The sequence below is a fragment of the Callithrix jacchus genome, chromosome 5, assembly GCF_049354715.1.
Source record: "Callithrix jacchus isolate 240 chromosome 5, calJac240_pri, whole genome shotgun sequence".
In the NCBI taxonomy this organism is placed as follows: domain Eukaryota; kingdom Metazoa; phylum Chordata; class Mammalia; order Primates; family Cebidae; genus Callithrix; species Callithrix jacchus.
Window position 1 is genome coordinate 85,987,668 of NC_133506.1, and position 22,789 is coordinate 86,010,456.

Here is a 22,789-nt window from a genome sequence, read left to right on the forward strand (position 1 = left end):
AGATGTTCCCAGGTGTGTCCCGCAGCTGCTCTGCCCTCAGATTCTCTGAATGGGAGGGAGCCCAGGCTCCATCTGCCTGCCCAGTGGTTACCTCCAGCTTCTCCCATGACCCCCTGCCTTGTCTTGGAGCTGTCCTCTTGGTGGCTTTCCACAGCCAGAGACTCTGAGCTTTGTGCTTTCTTGGGGTTCCTGGGGTCCCCCTGGGGTGGCTGCTCACCTCCCACTCACCCACCACCCAGCACAGTACTGAGTGCAAGGTAGGTGCCCAGAGGGTGTCTGGCAGCGAGATCAACCAGGAGGCCCGTGCGGCCTGGCTGGGCTTGTGCACGCCTCGTCTGTGCTGTCCCCAACCCCTGCCTTTTTGACTCCTCCACCCCGGGTGAGCCCCCCATCCCATCCCCACCAGAGTTGTCTCCGGAAAGCCTTGCCTTCTCACCTTTCCCTGTTCACTGGGTGAGAGGCAGTCGGGAAGCTGTCTCTGTTGTGCCCGCTAGAGACTCAGGTCACTTCTGGTCTCTCCAGGCAGCCAGGACCTTTTACTGGGCTTCTCTCCGATCCCCACAATACCTCCCCAAGTTGCTCTGGAACTCTCCAGCCTACCTCTGTCATGGCGCTCCCAGGGTCCCCTGCTCCATCTCTCTACTTTGGGGCACAGAGCTTGGAGAACCGGTGGAGCAGAGTACTCCATAGGGCCTTCGAGGATATCCTTAGCTACCCACTGGCCCAGGCCCTCCCAGTGAGACCTGCCCTCTCTCAGCAGGAGCACTGGGGCTCTTGGCACTGTGTCGCCTGTCTGTTCCTGGTATCCTCAGACCGCGAGCTCTTATGTGTGCCTGGGTGCACGTGTGCATACATGCCCCCCACCCATGGGACCCTCCTCCCTGGTTAGTATTCCTGTGTCCCACCCACACCCCCTACCCCTCCGTTACAGCACACACTGCAGTGCCTGGAACTCTCTGTGGCCGTGTAGATGTGGGAATGCTCCCCTGGGAGCAGCCCTCAACCTGTGGCTGATGGGAGGGGGTGGATAAACACCCCAGCTCCCTTGTCCCCTCGGCTGGGATGAAGAAGGGCTTCCCCAGCAGAAGGGAGCTCCAGGCGCCCACAACAGTGCTGGAGTGTCAGTCCTGTCCCAGAGGTCACTCAGGGCTGCAAGCTCTGCCCGAGTTGGGGGCACTGAAGCGGGCAGCCCAGGGGAATGTGCCACCCACCTCAGAGCAGCACTGGCAGGGGCTGGGGCATACCTGGCTCTTGCTCACAGGCCACTGTGTCTCCCTTCAGCCCCCACCTTTCCCCTGCCTTCCTTGCCTGGCTTCACTCCCTGTCACCTTCCCTGTACTCCCCTTCCCTCAAGTTCACACAAGAAAGATCAGGGTCTCAGGGATGGCCTCTTGCGGGGAGCAAGTGGAGACAGCTACGGTCATGTCCTGTCCAGCGCCCAGCTTCCTAACTCCACTTCCCGCTTCTCAGCTCAGCTCCTGCCTGGGGCTGGGACACACTCGTGTCCTTTGTTCCAGCTGTTCCTTCCCCTCAGCCATGCTGTCCCTCCTCTGCATCCCTAACCTTGGTCCTACTCTCCCTCCAATTCACCTCCTCACAGTGAGCTGTCCCTAACTAAGGGGGCCCTGGCCAGAGCCACCTGCTCCTCAAAGAGCTCCCTCCTGCCCTCACCCTTCTCCCAGCCTTCAGGGGCTCTCCTGGCACCATCCTTGCTGGGGTTAGAGGGGGCAGGTTTCCCAGCAACACACCAGCCCCTGGAATCTGGGAAATGGCCCCACTTCTGTGACACACCCTCTCCATCCAGCTCCCTGTGGAGTCCAGGCTTCACAAATGCTGGTTGAAAAGATAAATATTATTTATACCAGCCACCCACCTCACAGCTGACACCCTCATCTTCTAGTGTCCCCCAAACCCTGCTCTGGCTGTCCAGTCCCTCCAGACATGGGCAGCTCAGTGGGGGCTGGGCTGGTCACACCTGGAGTATAAGCAGCACGCTGTCCCAAGAGCCACTTGGGCAAGGGCCTTCTCCTCGCTTGCTTAGCTAGTGGTCCTGCCCCAGAGGCCATCCGGGGCCACAAGCTCTGGCACAGATGCCGGGGCTCAGACGTGCCTGGCTCTTGCTCACAGGCCACTCTGACCCCTTCAGCCCCCATCTTCTCACAAAAGAGGAAACCCGGGGGCAGGAGGTGATGGTTGTGGGGTGAGGACGATGTAAGGGGAAGCTGGCCTGGCCTGCAGGGTAGTTAATGTTCAGGGTGAAGGCAGCAAGGCAGGGCATTGCTGGTGGCAGTGCCACAGTGCCAGTGAGGTTCTGGAGGCCTGGAGGGTGACTCTAGTGCTGCGGCCCCATGTCTGATGATGACACCTGACTTCTGTCTCCAGGACTCCTGAGCAAGGGCCCTTGGTTCCCAGTGGTGTCAGAAGGCATCGCCGAGGTTCAGAGGCATCATCATGGTGAGTCAGAGGCTGTCACGAGTTGCCCATGAGGCCCTGGGGCAGCGAACAGCCTCCCCACAGATGCCGAGGTCAGCCCCAGGCCCCAGTAGGCTGGCCTTCTTGTGCTCTGGGAGAAGACAGCCTTGGAGGGACATGTGTGCTGCTGTGGGTGTCCAGCGCCACGTGTCAATTCATTCCCATGTCCCTTCTCCAGGGAGGATCGGGCAGGGAAGCCAGAGGCCCTGGGCCTGGCCCAGTCCTGTAGATGACTTTCCACTCATGAGCTAGAGGTACTGCACAGCTGCAGGGGAGAGTGGAACCCCCAGGCTGTCAGTGCCAGCTACTCCTGGGGGAGTGGGCATGAGATTTAACAGGTCGCCTCCACAGACAGGGTGGTCCAGGAGCCTGGCCGTCATGCTCCCAGCCACAGCTCTTGGGGGGCTGCTCTGCGGCCTGCCAGCTCAGACTGCCGTGGACTGCTTGATGCTGTGAAAGCTGACACGGGTGGGGGAGGTGGGGATGGACATGGCTCGGGCCACCCGGGCGCGGATTGAGTGCTTGTCCTGCCACCGGTGCCACCTCTTCCGGATGGCAGAGCGGACCTGCAGGCACAGGGAAGAACACAACATTAGCCTGGGGCTCAGGACCCCCTCCCTCCTCTGGGCTGCCACAGGCAGCTGTGCAGGTGAGCTGAGCACACGGAGGTAGCAACACTCACACCCTTAACACGGCTGCTTTGCACGTTTGTCAGAACAGGTTTCTAAAGTGCACTGGGGAAGGGACATCCTTTTCCAACTTACACGACGGCACCGTATGCCCTTTGCCCTGAAAGCTCCCTACCCTCAACCCACACGCATCCCCTGCCCAGGGCTCCTCCTTTCCTGGTTCTCACAGGCTCATCAAGGAGACTGGAGCCCTGGCTTCTGGCCTGGTGCCAGCTGCCTCTGAGAGCAAAGAAGGGGCTGTCTTGTGGGAGTGGACAGGTGGAGGGGGGATCGGCCTGGGGCTCCCAGCAGCATCACCCTAGGAGGAGCAGGGAAGAGAGAGCCAGCCCTGGAAGGGGAGGAGAAGGCTCTAGATAATCTCTGGCCCCAACAGGCTTTGCCACCCTGAGCCCCGAGGCAGGTCCCGTGGTCCTCACCTCACTGTTGAGGAAACAGTAGAACACAGACACGAAGAAGCCCTGGGGAGGAGAGAGGAGGCGTCAAACCTGGCTGCAGGTGTCGCCCACCCAGCCTCTAGGCTACCCCTTGCTTCTCCCTGGCCTCCTGCCCTCCAGGCCTCTGCTTGGGAGAATCCCCACCCAAGGAGGCACCAATGTGGCCCTCCAGGGCTGTACCTGGAAGGACTCCAGGAATGAGTTGAAGTAGATGAAGACGACCCGGGATACCTCATCCTCCCCGGGATTGACGAAGAACAGCATGTAAGTGATGCCCAGGAGGGGCAGCAGCACCAGAGTGGCCTTCACAGCCTTCCTGGGGTGGGGCAGGTGGGGAGGCTCAGAGTCACAGCCCACCCCAGGACAGAGCCGGGTCGGGGGAGGGAGTGGCAAGTCTCTGGCATGTGAGAGGCATGGGGAGCAGGGTTTTATCAGGAAGGACTGCCAGGCCTGTGGGAGGCGGTACCCAGTTACCTGTACTGAATGGTCTCAGATGTGGTGGACGCCCGGAGCTTGGTCATGAGGATGCGGACGATGTTGAAAAGGAATATGAAATTGATCTGCAATTTGAGCACACCAGCAGGCCGGAGTGTGCAAGAGGCTGGAATGCAGCCTTCTCAACTCTTGCCTCAGTGCTCCTACTGTTCTCCCTCCTCCTCAAGAGGGAGCTCAAGAGCACCTGCACATCCCTGGCCCATGCCCCCTGTTTGTGTGGCCCCCACCTCTAGGCAGAGGGGTCTTTTTGGTTCACAGCACTGATTGCCCCTCTCCACTGGGCTCTGTTTCCCACCCCTACCCAGGTTCTTACCAGCAGGACCAAGATCATGGGGCCCTGGTAGATGTAGTTGGTGTACACCCCAGGCCTTTTGCCAAACCAGCACCTAGAAGGCCACAGAGGAAAAGGGAGGAGGGGTCATTTGCGTCCACCTCAGTGGCATGGGGAGGCACATAGCTTGGCCAGGACAGGACTGGGGCTGGAGGCCAGGAGATAGACGCCCCAATTCCAACCCTGGGAGAAGGTCAAGTCACTTGATTCCACTGCTGTGCCTCAGTTGTCCCATCTGCAGAATGGACAGCATCCTCTGCAATGACATGCAAAGTTGGAAGCAAGCACTGGGGCAGAAGGGGGACAGTGGGAAAGACTGAGTGGCCGGAATGGTTATCGGCCCAACACAGCCTGCGTCTTCAGCTCCCCCTCACAGTCCCCTAGTTGTGGCTGAGGCCCAGCATGGCCTCTGGGGGGCTGCTGGTGGGAGTGGCACCACACCCGTCACCCAGTGGGCACCCAGCAGTTCACAATCTCGGCCTGAATCTGTCTAATCGCGGACTAAACGACCTTGAGAGGATCACGTGCACAGGTCCCACCTGCTGCAGGAGGTAATCGCTTTGCTTTTTCCCGAGCGTCCCTCCAGCAAGTTCCAGGGAGGCCTGGGGACCAGACAAACTGGAAGCCCGTAAGTCCTCATGGGTAGGAACCCCCAGTGGCTAGATCTCATAAGCCAGAAATTGAGATATGTATATAAAACCTTGGGACTTTTTAAAGATTGGCTACAAAATGAAGTTTTCAGAAAACACCATGCCAGCCAAACACAACTTCTGAGGGCCAGTCCAGTCCTTGGACCTCTGGCCGGCAAGGTTTTTCTGCTTTCTCACACCCAGATCCTCTCTGTTGCAGTGTTGAATTCTCACCACCAGGTGGGGCTTCAGAGCCGCTCAGACCCCCTTTCTCCTTTAGCTCAAACAGTTTTTGTTTTGCTTTGTTTTTTGAGATTTGTGCAGTCTCACTCTGTTGCCCAAGCTGGAGTGTAGTGGTGCAGTCTCAGCTCACTGCAACCTCTGCCTCCTGAGTTCAAGAGATTCTCCTGCCTCAGCCTCCTGAGTAGCTGGGACTAAAGGCATGCAACAGCATACCCTGCTAATTTGTGTATTTTTTTAAGTAGATGTGGGTTTCACCATGTTGGCCAGGCAGGTCTGGAACTCCTGACCTCAAGTGATCTGGCCACTTGGCCTCCAAAACTGTTGGGATTATAGGCGTGAACCACCTTACCCGGCCCCAAGCATTTTTTGAAACCAGTTTCCCCACCACCTCCTGTACTCACACGCACACATCTGCAGGCACCACCACTCAGGATTTACAGTGCTCCTGCTCTGGGACCCAGGCCTCCCATCCAGGCTGGGCCCCCACCTTTCTGGCTGTGCAAATGCAGTGAGAGCCAGCCGGGCCTGAGTCAGGAGGGAGTCACCCTCAAAAGGATGCAAGATAATGTTCCAGGCTCCTCATCCAGCCCAGTGAAGCTGTGCAGGCCCCGTTCCCTCCATGGGGGAGGAGAGGGCTTGTCACTGTGATGGAGGGCACTTGGACTCCAGGTCAGACAGGTTCCTGGGAACACTTTGTTTGGCAAAGAACATCCTGGGGCTCCACTGCCATCCATGTCCACCTTTTCTGCCCCCCTCTCTCAGTGGTTTTCAATTTTAGCTGCACATTAGAATCACCTGGGCAGTTTTAACGAACTCTGGGTGCCAGGCCACACCCCAGACCAATTACACCCAACTCTCTGGGGGCGGAACGTGGGCACTGGTACTTTTTGAAGCATCCCAGGCGATTTTAATGTGAGCAAGATTGAGAACCATTGCAGCAGAAATCAGCTTTTCAGGCACGATTGAAAACAGCTGAGTCTGTTTCATAAGGAACCAAAGAACTTCAGAGCTGGAAGGAGCCTCTGAGATCATGTGGGTCCATTTCTATTAAATTCGCAGCATCTTTTATTAAGACATCTTAATATAAATATAACACGTTTATACAGCATTTGCTCTATGTGCCAGGAACTATTCTAAATGCTTAATACAGATTAACTCATCACCCCACAATAGCCCTTTGAGGCAATAGCACATCCATTTTACAGATGAGGAAACTGAGGCACACTGCAGCAATCAGTGCAAGGTCACACAGCTATTTAATGATGGAACCATGATTCTGAACCTGGGCAGTCTGGCTCCAGGCTGCTTCCTGCGAAGCAGACAGAGGAGGCTGGGTCCTGCTTGTCCAGCCCCACCTAGGCAGAGCACAGGCAGGGACCCTCCGATTGAGTCCAGCCCCCAAATCCCTCCCTTTATAGATGCAGAAAACCATGGTCCTGACAGGAAAGGCGGCATGGCCCAAGGCCCTTGGAGACTGTCACCAAGCTGGGCTGGGAGCCTAAACCTTGGGGTCAGGGAGTGAAAGGAGGTGACTTACTTCTCATTGTTGTAGTACAGCTTCCCAATGGCCCAGGCCACAATGATGGGGAAGGGCACACCTGGGGGAGAGATGGGCTGTCACAGAGCCCTCATCGGGGGCTGAGAGGCGCAGGCCTGGAGAACCCCAGTGCAGCCCAGGCTCCAGGGGCCCTGGGGCTACCCGGGGTGGATCTCAAACTCACAGGCCTCCTTCAAGGTGCTCCTACTGCCCACCACCCCCAAGAGGAGCAGAGGGCTATGATGCGTACCCCATTGCCCCAACAAGGCCTCTATCCCTCAAGCCCCCCACCCCGCTGGCCTGAGTCTGGGCGAGGGAGGGCAGCCCGGTGGCCACCACTGCCCAAGCCTCCGGGGGGTGGGGTACTGCGCAGCTCACCCCAGCCGATGCAGATGAACACCCACTTTCGCAGCCACTCGGTGGAGTAGGTGAGCACGACGGCTGTGTGCAGGTAGCAGCCCTCACCAAACATCCAGAAGAAGTTGGTCACGTGGAAGTAGTTGTAGGCAGCTGTGACCAACCTACACCAGGCCTGCCACCCCACCCCCAACTGGAGATGATGATGGGGGCAGGGGCGGCACCAAGCCCTGGGCCTGGGCCTCCCCTGGGCAGGACGGGGCACACCCTGGGGTCCTACTCCTGTTCTGTGGGCCCCTCCTCTGCAGGGCAGGCCCACCTCTGACCTGGGCTTGGCCCAGCCTGCTCCCCACGTCCCCGCCGGGACATACCACGTTGCTCTGCTGGACCTCAGGGCTCATGGTGAGCTGGACCACGAACCAGGTGGCATTGCGCAGGATGAAGGCGGAGATGAGGTTCCAGTGGATGATGTTTCTCAGGCACCGGATGCTCCTGGCACAGCAGGACGGGCAGGTGACGGAGTGACAGGAGAGAGGATGAGGGGCAGGCTGTCCGCAAAGCCCCCACCCAGAAGTGTACATGAGGAAACTGAGGCATGGGGTGAGGCCAACTAGCCAAGTAACACAGGGAGGTGGCAGCAAGGCTCTCCTGATGCCCCATGGAGCCCTTCCTGCTTGCAGCCCACCCAGATATAAGCCCCACGCAGAGCCTGGCAATGCAGCCTGTGCTCCATTGACCGGGGCAGCTGGCTTCCTGGGGATGCCTGCTTCCCCTGGTGGTGCCTTCCACTCCCTGCCATTCCAGGATGGACAGTCACAGGGGTTAGCCCTGCTCCCAGCCTCCAGCCCTGATGCTCGGCTCCCGATCCCACCTGTCCCCATCCCTAGCTCTGCCACCTGCATCCTTGGCAGTAGCGCTGGGGCCCAGGCACCTTTGAACCTGAAAAGGGGGCACCACTCCATGAAGCCTCCACCTCTAGGGCTCCATCAGCCTGGTCACCCCAGTGGGAGCAGCCCAGCCTGGGTGTGGGTGACACAAGACAAACTTTGTCCCTCCCCACCATTCTAGCAGCTACTGGGGAGGGGGAAGAGCGGCTCTGCCAGACGTTCCCAGAGACCTGAGCCTCCTGGATAAGCCAGCCCCTGCACCCCCTCCCAGCAACCCCACCCCAACCCAGAGCTGCTCCTGTCTCTCACTTCTCCACCCTGCCCCTGCTCTAGGGCCTGGGGACAGGAGGAGGCACGGCTGGGGTCTTCTCACCTGAGCCGCAGAAAGAGGACAAAGGCCACCAGGAGGGCCACCAGGGAGATACAGTGGCCCAGGTAGTTGATGATGACTGCAACATGGTAGTGCACCTTGCTCTTTTTCTGCAGCAGGAGAGAGGGGCAGAGGTGAGGCTTCTGCACAGCTCAGCCCTTGTGCCCACTGGATGTGAGCCACTGTGTGAGGACATCGCCTGGGGGTGGCTGGGATGGAGCGGGTCATGATCTCAAGGGCCACCCCCCACTTCCCGAGCACCTGCTGCTGGTCAGGCTTCACATCAGAGCAAAGCCATCCAGTTTGACATCTGTCTGTCCCTGAATCCCGTGCTCTGTTCACTACCGCGTGTTGTGTCGAACTGAACCTCCACATCACGCAGGATTCCCTACTCCACACAGACTCCCCTCCACGTGCACGAGTGCGTGTGGCCGGCTCACAGTGGCGCCCTCACACCCGCATCTGCCCATGCTTCTGCCTGATTGGAACATCAGGTGGACCTCTCAGCTGCAGACACGTCATTCCGGGATTTCTCTTCTCCACCCATTTCTGAACCGAGTCACCATCTTCTTGGCGCCCCTAAAACCCTCCTGCTGCTACACAGCCTGCTCCTGCGAGCCACAAGGGGAAATCAGCAGAAACCACAGAAAAGTATCTTTAGGCTCCATTACTCACTTCCCAGGGCCTTCCCCATCCCTGGCCCAGCGGGATCTGTGCAGAGTGAGCCGGATCCTCTCCCGGGTCTGGAACACATTCCTCGGTTTATTTCTCAATGAATTAAATATACCGGTGGAGGTCACTGCCCTCCTCTTTCCAGCAATCTTAAGTTCCAAAAGTGATGAAGCCTTCCCACTTAACAGAGGATTTTCACATCTGTTATCGTCTTAAACTGCCAGGGCAACCCCGTTGGGAGCGGGAAGGGCGTCTGGGCTTTATTTTGTGGGTGAACAGCACAGAGGTTATGCAGATGCACTGGAGGCCAAGCAACATCAAAATCACCTCCTGCCTGCATGTGCCAACTGGCAAGATGCGAAGGCTGAAACAGGTCCCCGGCCCATCACATGGGACTGGCCAGTCCCCATGCCCAGCTCCCTGCAGACCCCTGCCCAAGAGCAAAGCCCTCACCCACACTCTTACAGGTCCCAAGAAGCAAGCAGGGCCTGGAAACTCAGAGCTTGACACGCAGTAGACCTCCAACGCAGTGTGTGAGTGAAGGAAGGAGGGACGGGTGTTGGAAAGCAGGTGGCTTTGAGAAGGGAGGGGTCCCTGGCAGCACCTCCCTTCCTCCCCATTTCCGGGCTCTGGGGTGGGGCTGACAGATGACGAGGCACAGAAATGGGTAACGTGCAAGTGCCGAGAAGCGGTGAGCTCACAACGGCCCTCATCATCCTATCAGAGCCACAAGGAGCTCCTGGCCCTTCACGGGCCTTCCTGTCAGAATTAGAGAACCCACGAAACCAGAGACCAAGTCCAGCCCTATCTACCAGGCATCCCAGGAGGAGCCAAGGCCCTTCTGAAGGGGCATCTTCACTGGGGGACCTCTCAGCTCCAGAGGCTCCTATAGAAACTGTTCTTCGAGCTGGTTTCCAGGCAGGCTTGCTGGAACATGGCAGGAAATCACATTAGCAACTCCAGCCTCCAAAGAGCTGGGATCCAGGGAGGTGTGAACGAAGGCAGGAGAGAGAGAGACAGAGAGGGGAAGCGAGGGGAGGGTACCCATCACCCACCCATGTAAGGGGGGACGATCGCTAAGCACCTGGTGGCAGAGGCCCCAATCCAGAGGCTCTGGAATATATGCACATATCACAGGCTGTCTGGAGCTGGTATTTAATATCCTTTTATTAAATTTCCCACAAATCCATGCTGAGAAGCCCCTGGGTAATGACAGCATGTGTGGAGCCGAGCATGGCACGACACCCCTGCCTTGTTCACAGGCCCAGGCTGGGTGGGACCAGCACAGCATGCAGGGAGACCCTTCACTGTCCCTTGCCAGGGCCTGGCCTTGCCCCTGAGTCAGGCCACGCCAGGCCCTTGGGGATGGAGTGGGGAGGAGTCATCTATTAAGCACCTGCTGTATGCTGAGCCCTGTGCCAGGAGCTCAGCAGACACCAATGCTTTTCTTTCCCACAGCTGCCCTTGGAGACTGACCCTCTCATCCCGTTCTTCCCTTGGAAGAGGCTGAATACTTGGCCACGCCATGTATCTAGAACCTGGGTCTGCCTGGCATTGAAATCCCTCTTTTCCCTGTTTCCCTGGGACATTTCTTTTTTTTTTGGGGGGGGGGGATGGAGTCTTGTTCTGTCACCCAGGCTGGAGTGGTGGGATCTTGGCTCACTGCAGCCTCTGCCTCCTCAGTTCAAGTGATTCTCCTGCCTCAGCCTCCCTAGTAGCTGGGATCACACGCATGCGCCACCACGCCTGGCTTAATTTTTGTATTTTTGGTAGAGATGGGGTTTCATCATGTTGCCCAGGCTGGTCTCACACTCCTGAGCTCAGGCAATCTGCCTGCCTCTGTCTCCCAAAGTGTGGGGATTACAGGTGTGCGCCACTGCACCCAGCCCCCTGGGACATTTCTTGAGGGACAAGCAGGAATTGAAAGCAGAGGCACTCTCTGGGGTGGTCTTGCTCCATTCAGGGCCCAGGAGCCTCAGGGGACCTCCTGTCGGGAGGACGGCACCCACGAGGGCTTCTTTCCACAGAGCCTGAGAGGGAGAATCGGCCAAACCACTCCTGGGGGATAAAGACTCTGTGGGACTCCCTGGGCCGGGTTCAAGCCCTGTCTCTCATTGGCCACATCAGCATGACACGACCTGAGAAGCAGCCTGAGAAGACAGCTGGAGAGACAGCCTGATAGATGGCTGCCAATACCCTGAGACATACATCCTGTGACACCCAGACAGAAGCCAGTGACACTGAGAAATCTCCAGTAACAACCAGAGCTCTGGCCAGCATTATCTAAAGAGACAGCAAGGCCTTGAGAGACTCCCAGGAACACCCTGAGAGGTGGCCAGTGACGCCTGGAGAGTCAGCAGCACCCCCAGGGACAGCCAGTGACACCCCGACCGATGGCCACAATGACAGCAAAGAAGCTGGGATGTTCACAGGACACAGCCACCCCTGCGGTCCTGACCAGCACTCCATCTCTGTCCAGTCTGGAGACCTAAGACCAGCAGGCACCCCACCCTGAGGAGGGTGGCACAGCATGGCACTCGACAGAGCCCACTCCACTGTACCCTCAGTGACCCGAATCGAGTAAGCAATTAGTGCCGTGGACTCTCTGCAGAACACCACCTCGTCCCAGGTGCTGCATTGCCAGACCCGTCCTGATGCCTCGCTGGGACAGTAGCAATGAGACCTCCCTTTCAAGTTCCCCCCTGGTGCTCCCTCCATTCTGGCACCTCCTCTCCACCGAGGCTTCCAGAGAAACTCCTCTTGCCTCGCAGCAGGCACTCACTCTGGCCCCTTGATCCTCAAAGGGCCCTGGCCCAGCAACTGCACACGGAGACACTGGCAGTGATGGTGAGGAGAGTGGGCTAGAGGCCCTACCCCAGGCCCACAGAATCGGAGCTGTGTTTCAGGAAAAAGCACCTTCACGGTTTGCCTCTCCCCACACGATGAGCAGTGAACCTTGGCCCACAAACCCAGACCCCAGAATCCGTTTCATGTCTCACCAAGGTGTGGTCTCCCAGACTGTGCCTGAGCCCCGGCTCCTGTGCTCAGCAGAGCGTGGGGAAAGGGGATGGTGTGTGTGCAAGTGTCAGGGATGGGGAAGAGTCGGATGGTGGGGAAGGGAGAGAACATAGTGGAGGGAGAAGGTGTTGATACCGGGTGTGGGGGGCATGTAGGGTGGTGCTGGGGGCTCAGTGCCATCCCCGGGCTAGCCATGCATGCAACAGGCTCCCCACTTGGGGGCCTGTCCCTGGTGGTGCCAGCTTTGGGCAGATCTCCTGGGGTACCTGGCCTTGGGGTGCCCTCGCAAGTCCCAGGTCACAGGCAGACTTCTGTGAATCCATTATCTACAATACCCTAGGGCGCTGGAGCTTAATTAGGGCTTAATCCAGGTCCAGAGCTGAGAAAGCTGCCACTCAAGTCATTGGATACATTTCCCTGCAGTTCCGGGAGGGGTCTGGCGAGTCTGGGGGCTGGCAGAAGGGGATGGCATTTTCACTAATTAAATTAATTGATTACCCAGCGTGCTAGGCACCAGGCTAGCAGAGGCTGCTGGGGAAAGAGGTGGCAGAACCAGGCAGGGGTGGGCTGGTGGGGGTGGGCACTCCCCCAAGTATACACTAGGACCTCCCCTGACCTCACAGGAGAGAGGAGGGATGGGGCCTGGCAGGTGAATGGAACGTTCCCCATATGCCAAGACAGGCCAACACCACCCTCCCATCCCCAGGAGGCAGAGATCTGAATTCCTGGCTGCCACATTAGGGAACTTGGTGAGGTTAAGTAGCCTGCTCAGGTCACACAGCAGGTTCCCATTGAAACCCAACCCTGAAGGTCCCTGCTGTTCTCACTGCCACGCAAAGAGGGGCTGATGACAGTGGGCTCCTCACCCTCTTCCTTGTCCTAACCCTGCTGCTGGAGAGAGGGGGAGACCCCTGTCCTGGCAGGGGTGGGCATTGCAGGGCAGGCTGAGGGTGGCTAACCTACTGCCCTTGGGCCTCTGAAGGGTGCTGGGGAAAATGGGGGCTGCTGAGTGTCTCCATTAGCCAACTGAAAGGAAGGGGCTTACATTAGAGCAAGAGAGACAGGTGACCCACGAAGATCCTACCCTGATCCTCAGGAGGGTGGAGTGCTGGGAGTGAGGCTGGGACCAGCGGTGACAGACTGTGCGGCTGGCGGCCTGGCCTCGGGCCTTGGCTGTGCCTCCTCCCAGCCGCCTCTTTCTGGCATGGTGTGTGGTCCTGAGTCACCGACAGCACTGACTCGCTTTCCTTTCCCCCCACGTCCTCTACTGCGTGCCAGGCTATGGGTCCCACATCCCTGAACGGTCTTGCCCACTCCCACCCCCGAGCCAAGGCCATGTCCTCTGGCCCAACTAAGTCTCCTAACCTGGAACCCCAATTCCTTCCCCCGGTCCAAGAGGAGCCCTCCTCCCAATCCCAGGGCTTTCCAGGTGGACTCTGTGCGGGGGCTTAGCAAGCTGGGGGCTTTCTCTGCTCAGGTCAGATCATGAGGGAGCCCAACCAACCCACCCCAGCCTTGAGTGCCACCCGAAGGTCTGGCCTGTGGGATCTGAGATCCAGGCAGCCCCCGTCCTGCCAGAGCAGCACCGGGGAAGAACTCATCATTCTTTTACGCTAGGCACTGACCTATCTGCAGCTTCTAGAAGGAGACAGCAGAGTCCCGAGTTAGCTCAGTGACTTGAGGCCAGGAAGCCAGGGGTGGGGCTAACCAAAGCATGCCAGGCCAGGGTGGGAGCTACAGGTGGAGGAAAGCGATTCTTCCTCCGTTAACTTTGTTTCACTCCAGATACCTGGCAGTGGGCAAAGCAGAGCCTGAGCTTCAAAGCCCAGGGTTCCAGGCTCTGACTCACTCTGGCCACATGACGTTGTGTTACTCATTCCCCTTTTCTGGTCCCCAGTCTCCTCATCTGTAATGTGAACGGGTTGCACTAGATTAGAGTTTCTGGCTTCTGCCCCATCAGAAGGCTCCCTGGGAGCACTCATTAAAGACACGGATTCCCAGGTCCTCCCTGGACAGTGTGTTTTTTAGGTGTTGGGTGTGGCCCCGGAGCCTGTATTTGGACAAGTGCTCTGGGCGATTTTTTTCTTTTTTTTGTTGGAGTCTTGCTCTGTTGCCTAGGCTGGAGTGCAGTGGCATGATCTTGGCTCACTACAACCTCCACCTCCCAGGTTCAAGCGATTCTCCTGCCTCAGCCTCTTGAATAACTGGGATTATAGGCGCCCACTACCACACCCGGCTAATTTTGTATTTTTAGTAGAGACGGGGTTTCACCATATTGGCCAGGCTGGTCTCCAACTCCTGACCTCAAGTGATCAGCCTCTGGGCAATTCATATAACCAGGCAGGTCTGGGAACCTCAAGATGGGAGGGAGAGTCTCCAAGGTCCTTTCCAGCTCTGATCTTTAGGTGATGGGTTCTTGCGACTGCCTAGGTTGGTGGGTCTCTTCCACACTCAGAAATCCAGGTCCTTACACAGCCTGGGGTGTCCTTCCTTCTGCCCTTTGACCCCTGCCTTCCTCAGCACCCAGGGAGAAAGCGTCAGGTGGGAAAGGAGAGGGAGTGGGAGAGACTGAGGGCAGCAGCAGCTCCAGGATAGACATATTTGTGTCTCTGCCAAATGTCACCCTTCAAAGATTATTCATTGCTGCACCATTTGTAATAACCGAAGACTAGGAATAAAGACTGGTTAGAATAAATTAGGGTATATTTTGTGATATTATGCAAATGCAGAAAGAATGAAGATGCTCTTTATGTACTGATGTGGAACCATCTCCAAGACAGATGATTATATGAAGAAAGCAAGGCGTAGACTAATATGCAACATTCAGGTAAAACAAAAAAGAATACCTATATATAATTACCCGTATATGCAGAGAATGTCTCTGGAAGAACATTAGTGAAATTGGCAAAACGGTCGCCTCTGGCAGGGAATCCAGTGGCTGGGGACGGGGTGGGAGGGGACACTGTATTCCCATTTGTACCTTCTGAATTCTGTGTAAGCAACTTCTACTCAAAAACATTTAACATTTTAAAAGGGTTTCCAAGGGCTTTTTTGACCTGCACTGCTACCTACACCCTGTCCCTGGTTCCCATACAGCCCCCTGGGGTTCCAGCATCTCTCAGGCTCGAGTGGTGGGAAAGGGTGGGACTCCTGTGACCGAGTCTGGTCTCCCTTTCCACCCCCAGGACAGTCCCATGCCCAGTGCAAGCGGCTGCCCAATGAGCATGAGGAGAAGGAAGGAAGGAAGGAATAAGGACCCATCTCATCGCCATCAGAGCCTGCCCAGTGCCCCACCAGCCCAGCTCGCTCTCAATGGCTCATGGGCCATTTCTAAGCTAACGGCTCCAGCTCCCCAGTCGGCTTTGCTACGGCAGGGCCTTGACATTAGCCTCTGGCTCCGTGACTCCAAGTAGCAGGCACAAAACTGTGGAGACCCTGGACCCCCCTCCATAAGGGCAGCCTCGCTTGGCTCAGCCTCACCTCCTCATTGAGGATCTTCTGGCACTCAGATTAATTCACACAGGCAGCCCAGCTGCCGTTGGCCAGGCATTCCCAGTAGCCATTGTCTGGAAAAGGAAGAGAGAGGCAGTGATGGTGGAGCAGCCCGGGCCCCTGTCTGACCATCCTGGCCCAGATGGATGAATAGGGGGATCTGTAGATGGCCAGCCGTCTCTGCATCCATCTAGGCCAGCACAGGCACCTGCTGGGTGGGGGCTGTCTCTCAAAAGCATTCCTGCCACACTTAATTCCCCATTCCCTGAACCAAATGTGCCATCTTAATTGTCCAGGTCTTTACAGTGCTGGTTTCCCTGCCCATTCCCCATCCCTTCATATCCCCCTTCCCTCCCGACTCTCACACAACTGTAATATTAGTATAAAACAAGCAGTATTGTTTTTCTTTTCCTGTGACTAAAATTCTTTCTAAGATTTCAGAATGTATTTATTACTGAAACAATGCTGACACTGCACAAAAAAGGAAGAATCAGACATTCATTAAAGCTGGGAAAAAGCAGAACTCAGTGGACTCAAGAACAGCTAGCAGGCTGGGCACGGTGGCTCACACCTGTAATCCCAGCACTTTGGGAGACTAAGGCAGGTGGATCACCTGAGGTCAGGAGTTCAAGACCAGACTGGCCAACATGGTGACACCCCGTCTCTACTAAAAATACAAAAATTAGCTGGGCATGGTGTTAGATGCCTGTAATCCCAGCTACTCTGGAGGCTGAGGCTGGAGAATCACTTGAACCTGAGAGCTGGAGGCTGCAGTGAGCCAAGGTTGTGCCACTGCACTCTGGCCTGGGTGACAGAGCAAAACCCTGTCTCGAAAACAAACAAACAAACAAATAAATAAATAAAAACAAATAAAAGGAAGGGCCAACTGAAACCTCAGAAGGTGGAGGCACTGAGTGGGGAGTGGTTGGCTGGGTCCAGGCCAGGTGGGGTCCTGCTCCTGATGTGGATGGGTCTGGGAGACCAAATATGCAAATGGACAATGGCCAGACCACACATTAAAGTAGAACTCTGCCTCAAAACCTGAAGCAACAGCTCAGAAAGTCAAGGAACAACCCTGCAGCAATCAGCCCCGAATGGCAGGAGTGGATGGTAACTGACAGCTTCCCTAATTTTGTCCCCATTTCCAATGCAGGACAAACCGGAGAAAGCCAAATATGCTCTGCTAACCAATTACTTAGGATGCCCCTCTTCTAATTAGCCCACCTGTAGCCTTCCTGCACCAACAGCGCACACCTGGGTGTACCTGAAGCCTTCCACTTTTTCCACTACAAAGCCTTCCCCCTCTGCCTGCCTTTGAGTCTCCATGAAAAGCAAGTGATGGTGGCTGACTTCCTTACTGTAGCAAGCTCTGAATAAATAACCATTGCTTGCTCTCATTTGGGAGGTCTTTGTTTATGTCCACAAGCCCAAGGTCTCTCTATCCCTTCCTGCTCCCAGGTCAAAGACGTCTTTGTCCCTCCCCTTTGACTCCCCCAGGGATGAGGGGAGAGAGGAGGATGGGAATAATGAAGAGCATGGCTTTGGAACAGGACAGATCTGGGCTGAGATTCTGGCTCTTGATGCTTAACTAGCTGCGTGATCTTGAGTAAGTCAATTAAACGATCAGTGCCACTGTTTCCTCATGTCAAGGGGACAGTCCAGCAGAAACGCAAAGGCTACTGTGAGAACTCAGGAAGGTAATATATTTAATGTACTGGGCATGTAATAGGTGCTTAATAAAGGAAAGGTCAGCCATCACATCAGCCTCCTCACAACTTGCTGGAGTGAACAGGCCCCCATTCCGCATCCTCATTCACCCCACCCCATTTCTTTCTGTCAGGCCATCTGATTTCAGCTGGATGCAATCAAGATACGGACTCCAAGTCCAGGGTATAGCAAAAGCCTAGGCTTGGTTTCAAGCCAAGGATGGGCAAAGGGTATAACTGAGCATTTCTTGACAGAAATCCAATTGGGCCAAAGCAGAGGACAGAATGTTCAGGCCAGACACCTGCTGACTCCCTGTTCTGTCCTGGCTCTGAGGGGTGATCGGGGCAGGGAGACTCCTGACCAGAAAACTGCCTACCTTTGTGCCAGGCCAGCTTTCCCAGGACTGCGGAGCATGAACCAGGCTGTTTCCCAATCCGGGGAGTGTGTGTATATAGGCATCGATGTGTGTGCCTCCGTTTCTTCATCTTTAAAATGATCATTTTGCCGGGCACGGTGGCTCATGCCTCTAATCCCACACTTTGGGAGGCTGAGACCAGAAGTTTGAGACCATCCTGGGCAACATAGTGAGACCCTGTCTCAACAAAAAATAAAATAAAAAAATATGGTGGCACATGCCTGTGGTCTCAGCTACTCAGAAAGTTGAGGTTGGAGGATCACTTGAGCCAGGTGATCAGGCTGTAGTGAGATGTAATCGCACCACTGCACTCCAGCCTGGGCAACAGAGTGAGACCCTGTCTCAAAATAAAATAAAATAAAATAAAAAGAATTGTAATAGCTTACCAGGATATACAAACACGCTTAATGTTCTAATAATGAGTATCAGGATGGGTATGGGTGTCTTAGTCTGCTTTGTGCTGCTATAACAAGATACTTGTTATAAAGAGGGCAATTTATAAATAGGAGAAATTAATTTCTCACAGTCTGGGGACTCGGCAGTCCAAGATCAAGTGGCCAGCATCGGGTGAGGGTTTTCTTTCTGCATTGTAACATGGCAGAAGACATCACATGCCAGAAAGGCAAGAGAGAGAGAAAGAGAAAAAGGGGCAGAACTCAACCTTTTATAAGGAATCCACTCCTGAGATAATGACACTAATCTATTCATGAGGGTGGTGTCCCCCTTCCCCTCCCCCCGCCACCCATCCCAAACAATGGCAGCATCACGCCCCAACCTCCCAACACCTCCGCATTGGGGATCCAGTTTCCAACACATGAACTTCAGGAGACTATTCAAATCACAACAGGGGACAGGGGCACTGAAATGCCTTTGTGTTGGGCATCCTGAATCCCTTCACTCCAATTTGCCAAGCCCTTTCCATCCCCTTGTCTCCCACTTCACTGCCACCACCAGCATTCAAGTCTCCAGTCAGCATCTTTTGCCTGCATTATTGCAATAACAAAGTACCTTCCTTACTCTCCTGCCACAATCAAAGCATGCAAATTAACACACACATGCAGGGGTGGTGAGAAACAATTCCTGCCCCCACTCCCCACTCAGGCAAAGTCTTAAAATAATAATAACGATGTTGTGGGGAGCCCTCTTCTCACAGGGCATGATTGTTCACTGGTACATTTCTGGAGAGCAATTTAGTAGGAAATACTTTTTGATTCTAGAGGTCCATTTTTCAAAATATAATTTAAATAAAAATCACAGTTTCAGCACAAATACTTTGTTACAAGGCTCTTTATGGTAATATTGTTTCTGATGAAAAAGGAAGGAAGGAAGGAAGAGAAGGAAGGAAGGAGGGAAAGAAGAAAGGAAAGGGAGAAGAAAAAAGAGAAAGAGGAAGAAGGAAAGAAAAACTTAGATATACAAGGAAAAACTTGGTGAAATAAATTGCAGTGGTCCGTACCTTAAAATGCCGTTCCTTCACTACAAACGATGTAGATCAGTAGTTTGTACATCACGTGGGAGCTGTTGAGGGCGGGAGGTGGAAGCAATCTGGGTTTAATAAACCCTCCAATTTTTCAGAGCTGTAGTTGTAGCTGACCATCGCTATGGAAAGTTACACTGTTAAGTGACGAAAGGTTAACGAGGCAGTAAGCAGGAATAGTATATCCCCATTTCTGTTATCCGGAGAGAGGCACAAATAGAAAAAGGCTGGGAGGAGTTTATACCCAGGTGATAACACCGACATCGACACTCTCTACGAAGCAGGATTATAAGGTTTTAGAACTTTTTCATTTTGGTAATTCATGTTTTCTAAACAGTCTACAATGACTACGTTTGTGTAAAAAGGAAAGGAAAAAAAAAAACCCAGTAATTTGTTTTTTAATTAAAGAAAAGTAAATGGGACCTAGTTGAGGGGAGGGAGTAGGGAAGGAGGCAGAGAGCCCGCCTCATCGCGACAGCTTTCACCACGGGAAAGGTGGGAGGCGGGACCGGCCGGGAGACCCGGGGCCGGTGGGGTGGGCAGCGCCAGGGGTCCCGGCGACTCCTCTGAGGTCTAGCAAGGTTTACAAGGGCTTAAATAACGAGAGACGAGAGTCAGGGCAGACTTCCGGAATAACTTCACTGCTAAGGGTTTCAAATCCTGGAATGGGCACCTTGGGGAGGTTTCCTAGCCCGTAATGGACACCGGGTGCCCGAAGCGGGTGGAGTTCCACCGGCCCTAGGACAGAGGCTGCCCGATCTCCCGACCTCCTCCAGCCCAGGACTCCGGGGAGGCTGCGCTCGCGGCGGGATTCCCGCCCTCGGGAGACGCCGCGGGGACCGGCGGGGCGGGGCCGGGCCGTTGCTAGGGGAGGGGCGGCCGAGCGCGTTAGGAACCCGGCGGGCGACCGCGATGCGCACTCGGTTCTCCGGCTCCAGCTCCCGCGCCGCCTGTTGCTCGCTCCTCCTGGCGGCCGCTTCCCGCCCGGTGCCCAGGGGTAGGCTGCCCGAGAGGTGCCATCGCGCGGGCAGCCTCCCGCCTTCGTTCCCTCCCTGTACTGCAGGAGCGGGTCGGAGGCGCCCGGAGCTTCCCCGAGAGCGCGGAAGCCGGCAAGCAGCCCAGTGCGCACGGGACTGCGCGCCGAGACTCCGGGCGCCGCGCGGCGATGAACGCGACCTTTCTGAACCACAGCGGCTTGGAGGAGGTGGGCGGCGTGGGCGGCGGCGCCGGGGCCGCCCTGGGGAACCGCAGCCACGGGCTGGGCACGTGGCTGGGCTGCTGCCCCGGGGGCGCACCGCTGGCCACCAGCGACGGGGTCCCAGCGGGGCTAGCGCCGGACGAGCGCAGTCTGTGGGTGTCGCGCGTGGCGCAGATCGCCGTGCTCTGCGTGCTGTCGCTTACCGTGGTCTTCGGCGTCTTCTTCCTGGGCTGCAACCTGCTCATCAAGTCCGAGAGCATGATCAACTTTCTGGTGCAGGAGCGCCGGCCCTCCAAGGACGTGGGCGCCGCCATCCTGGGACTGTACTGAGCGCCATCTGGGCCCGCCCTCGCCAGCGCGGCTGCAAGAAGGACGCGGGAGACCTGGACCCTCGCCCCGCTCTCTGCCGCTGCCTCCCGGCGGGCAGCGACGTGCCTGGGGCGTGCTGGCAGGGACGCGGCGAGACTCTCGGCTGGGGCACTGGAAGGGACTTGGACGCCGGCTTGGTCCTCTGTACGCTGCACCGTTGCGGGGTGGGAGAGTAGAGGGCGAGGGTTCTTACCAGGGTTTTTTTGTTGTTTTTAAGACATTCGGGCCAGGGTGGGGGTGGGTACAGGGATGCCATTTGGGGCTGCGGTCGCTCGCGTGGGAGTTTTGTGTGTACATTGGTGCGGGTGGGTTCGGAGCAGGGTGTAGGGAGAGTGGGTGAGGATGTTAAGCGTCAGAGTCGCTGAGCTTCTTGGCCTGATTTTGCGTTTGGAAAGAAATCTTGTAATAAAACTGCAGCTGTAGGGCTTCGGGCAGCTTCCCACCCGGGCCTGTGGGGTGTGTGTGTCGGGGGAGTGGAGGGCCTGTACCCTTCTGGCGGACACTTTGAGCACCTTGGGAGACATCCAGCCCCTTCGTGGACGCCTGGCTGGGGAGCCGACTGCAGGTCAGGGATCCTGGGGCTCCACGCAGAGGCCAGAGAGAGGAAAGGGAAAGGGAATCGTTTTCTAAGGCCAATGGCAGAGAAGGCAGGTCCTCTGGGACAGCCAGACAGCTGGTGAGGTTAATTAAATCACTGGATATTTGAACCTTCTATGAGATGAAACAAAATCAGTGAGCTGAGTCCAAAATGGAGAAAACAGGAAAATTAATAGATCAGGGAACAAGGAATTCGATTTGGCAGAGGGGGAAAAACAGCTCTAGTTAAAATTCTCATTGTAAAGCCAAAAGCCCCTTCTAAGAGCTTGCTTTGTCTCTACCCTTATAGCAGGCAGGATGAGTAGGCTGGGAAGAAACCCCCTCGTTGCATCCAGTGGTGGTGGTGGGAGGCGGGGGTGGCAGCTTTGTGGTGATGAAGTCCCAGGATGTTTATTATAAAATGGAGAAAATGGCCTCCAAGCGCAGTAGCCTGCAGGGGACTTGGATCCTCCCATTACAGGATGCCCCAGCTGCCCAGGAACCGGCGTCTCCTGCAGGTGCTAACTTCCTGCAGCAGTGTGGGGCAGCAAGAACTGGATACTCCCTGACGGACAGGCAGAAGGCGGCTCTGCTTTCTGGAAGTGGGGCCAGGGGGACCTCGGGACACTGAAAAAGAAAAGACTGGGCTTTCTGGCCTATATATCACTACCCCAACCTTAGCCCTGGTGCCAACCCCACTCAAATGGTTCTTGGAAGACTTGGTTGGGGATAGGCTCTGGATGTCTCTCTCTCTTCTCTCTTTTGCTGTGGGTGGAAGTGAAGAAGAACAAGGAGGAAGGTGGCTGAAGTCTTAGTTGGTTTTAGCTAAGAGAAGCAAAGGAAATGCCATCTCGTGTCTGTGGCACTATTTTCATTAGGGAGAGGCTTGGCACGGGCTGGGGGTGGTATCTCAAAAGGCACAGATGGTCCCTGGCTATGAAGGATCCAGAGTCGTCCTGGCTCCCAAGTGCTCCTGTGCAGTCAGAATCATCATGACCAGGATGTGCCCCATCTCCCCACCCTGGTTGTCCCAGTCTCAGACCTGAGAGAAGTCAGGCCAGGCCAGGCCAGTGAGGCCAGGAACTGAGACTCTTTGTAAAGTGTCTCTAGGGGCAAAACCCCACATGTGGAAACTGTTCTGTTGATGGTTTGGTGTGACTCGCAGGAAGTCCAGCCTGATCTGGGGACAGCAGCCTTCAGTCACTCAGGCAACCTGGATAAGTGGCTTCATCATGTAGGTGGTACAGTCATCTGGAGGCTGAGCTGCCCCCAGTGGCTTGGGGAATGCAGCTGACAGCTACAGGCATTCTCATAAAATGAGAATGACTAGAGAATGGTTTCAGAAAGAACACAGGCTTACACACTTTTCCACCTGGCCAAGTTATTGCAAACACTACGAGAACTCTCCGCCAATAAAATGG

The 22,789-nt window shown here is 55.9% G+C and overlaps 2 protein-coding genes across 19 annotated transcripts; one reads left to right on the plus strand and one right to left on the minus strand.

The window, feature by feature from the left end:
- Positions 1–1,831: 1,831 nt before the first annotated feature.
- On the minus strand, positions 1,832–20,762 carry LOC103793141 (corticotropin-releasing factor receptor 1-like). Of its 18 annotated transcripts, none has more exons than XM_078373388.1 (13): positions 20,627–20,762; positions 19,205–19,266; positions 17,710–17,925; positions 15,615–15,700; positions 8,448–8,554; positions 7,559–7,679; positions 7,209–7,362; positions 6,831–6,891; positions 4,404–4,476; positions 4,070–4,155; positions 3,776–3,911; positions 3,578–3,619; positions 1,832–3,038 (listed from the first exon to the last, which is right to left on the minus strand). In XM_078373388.1, exons 6-13 carry the CDS (start codon positions 7,586–7,588, stop codon positions 2,898–2,900), a joined length of 723 nt encoding a protein of 240 aa, XP_078229514.1. In that variant the 5' UTR covers positions 7,589–7,679; positions 8,448–8,554; positions 15,615–15,700; positions 17,710–17,925; positions 19,205–19,266; positions 20,627–20,762; the 3' UTR covers positions 1,832–2,897. The 18 variants fall into 18 exon arrangements, with proteins under 18 accessions (XP_078229514.1, XP_078229513.1, XP_078229512.1 ...); XM_078373387.1 differs by having other exon boundaries at positions 17,710–18,085; XM_078373386.1 differs by having other exon boundaries at positions 19,205–19,362.
- Positions 20,142–21,234, plus strand: RPRML (reprimo like). Its single transcript, XM_008996825.4, has one exon. The coding sequence runs from the start codon at positions 20,391–20,393 to the stop codon at positions 20,751–20,753; it is 363 nt and encodes a 120-aa protein (XP_008995073.1). The 5' UTR covers positions 20,142–20,390; the 3' UTR covers positions 20,754–21,234.
- Positions 21,235–22,789: the final 1,555 nt, after the last annotated feature.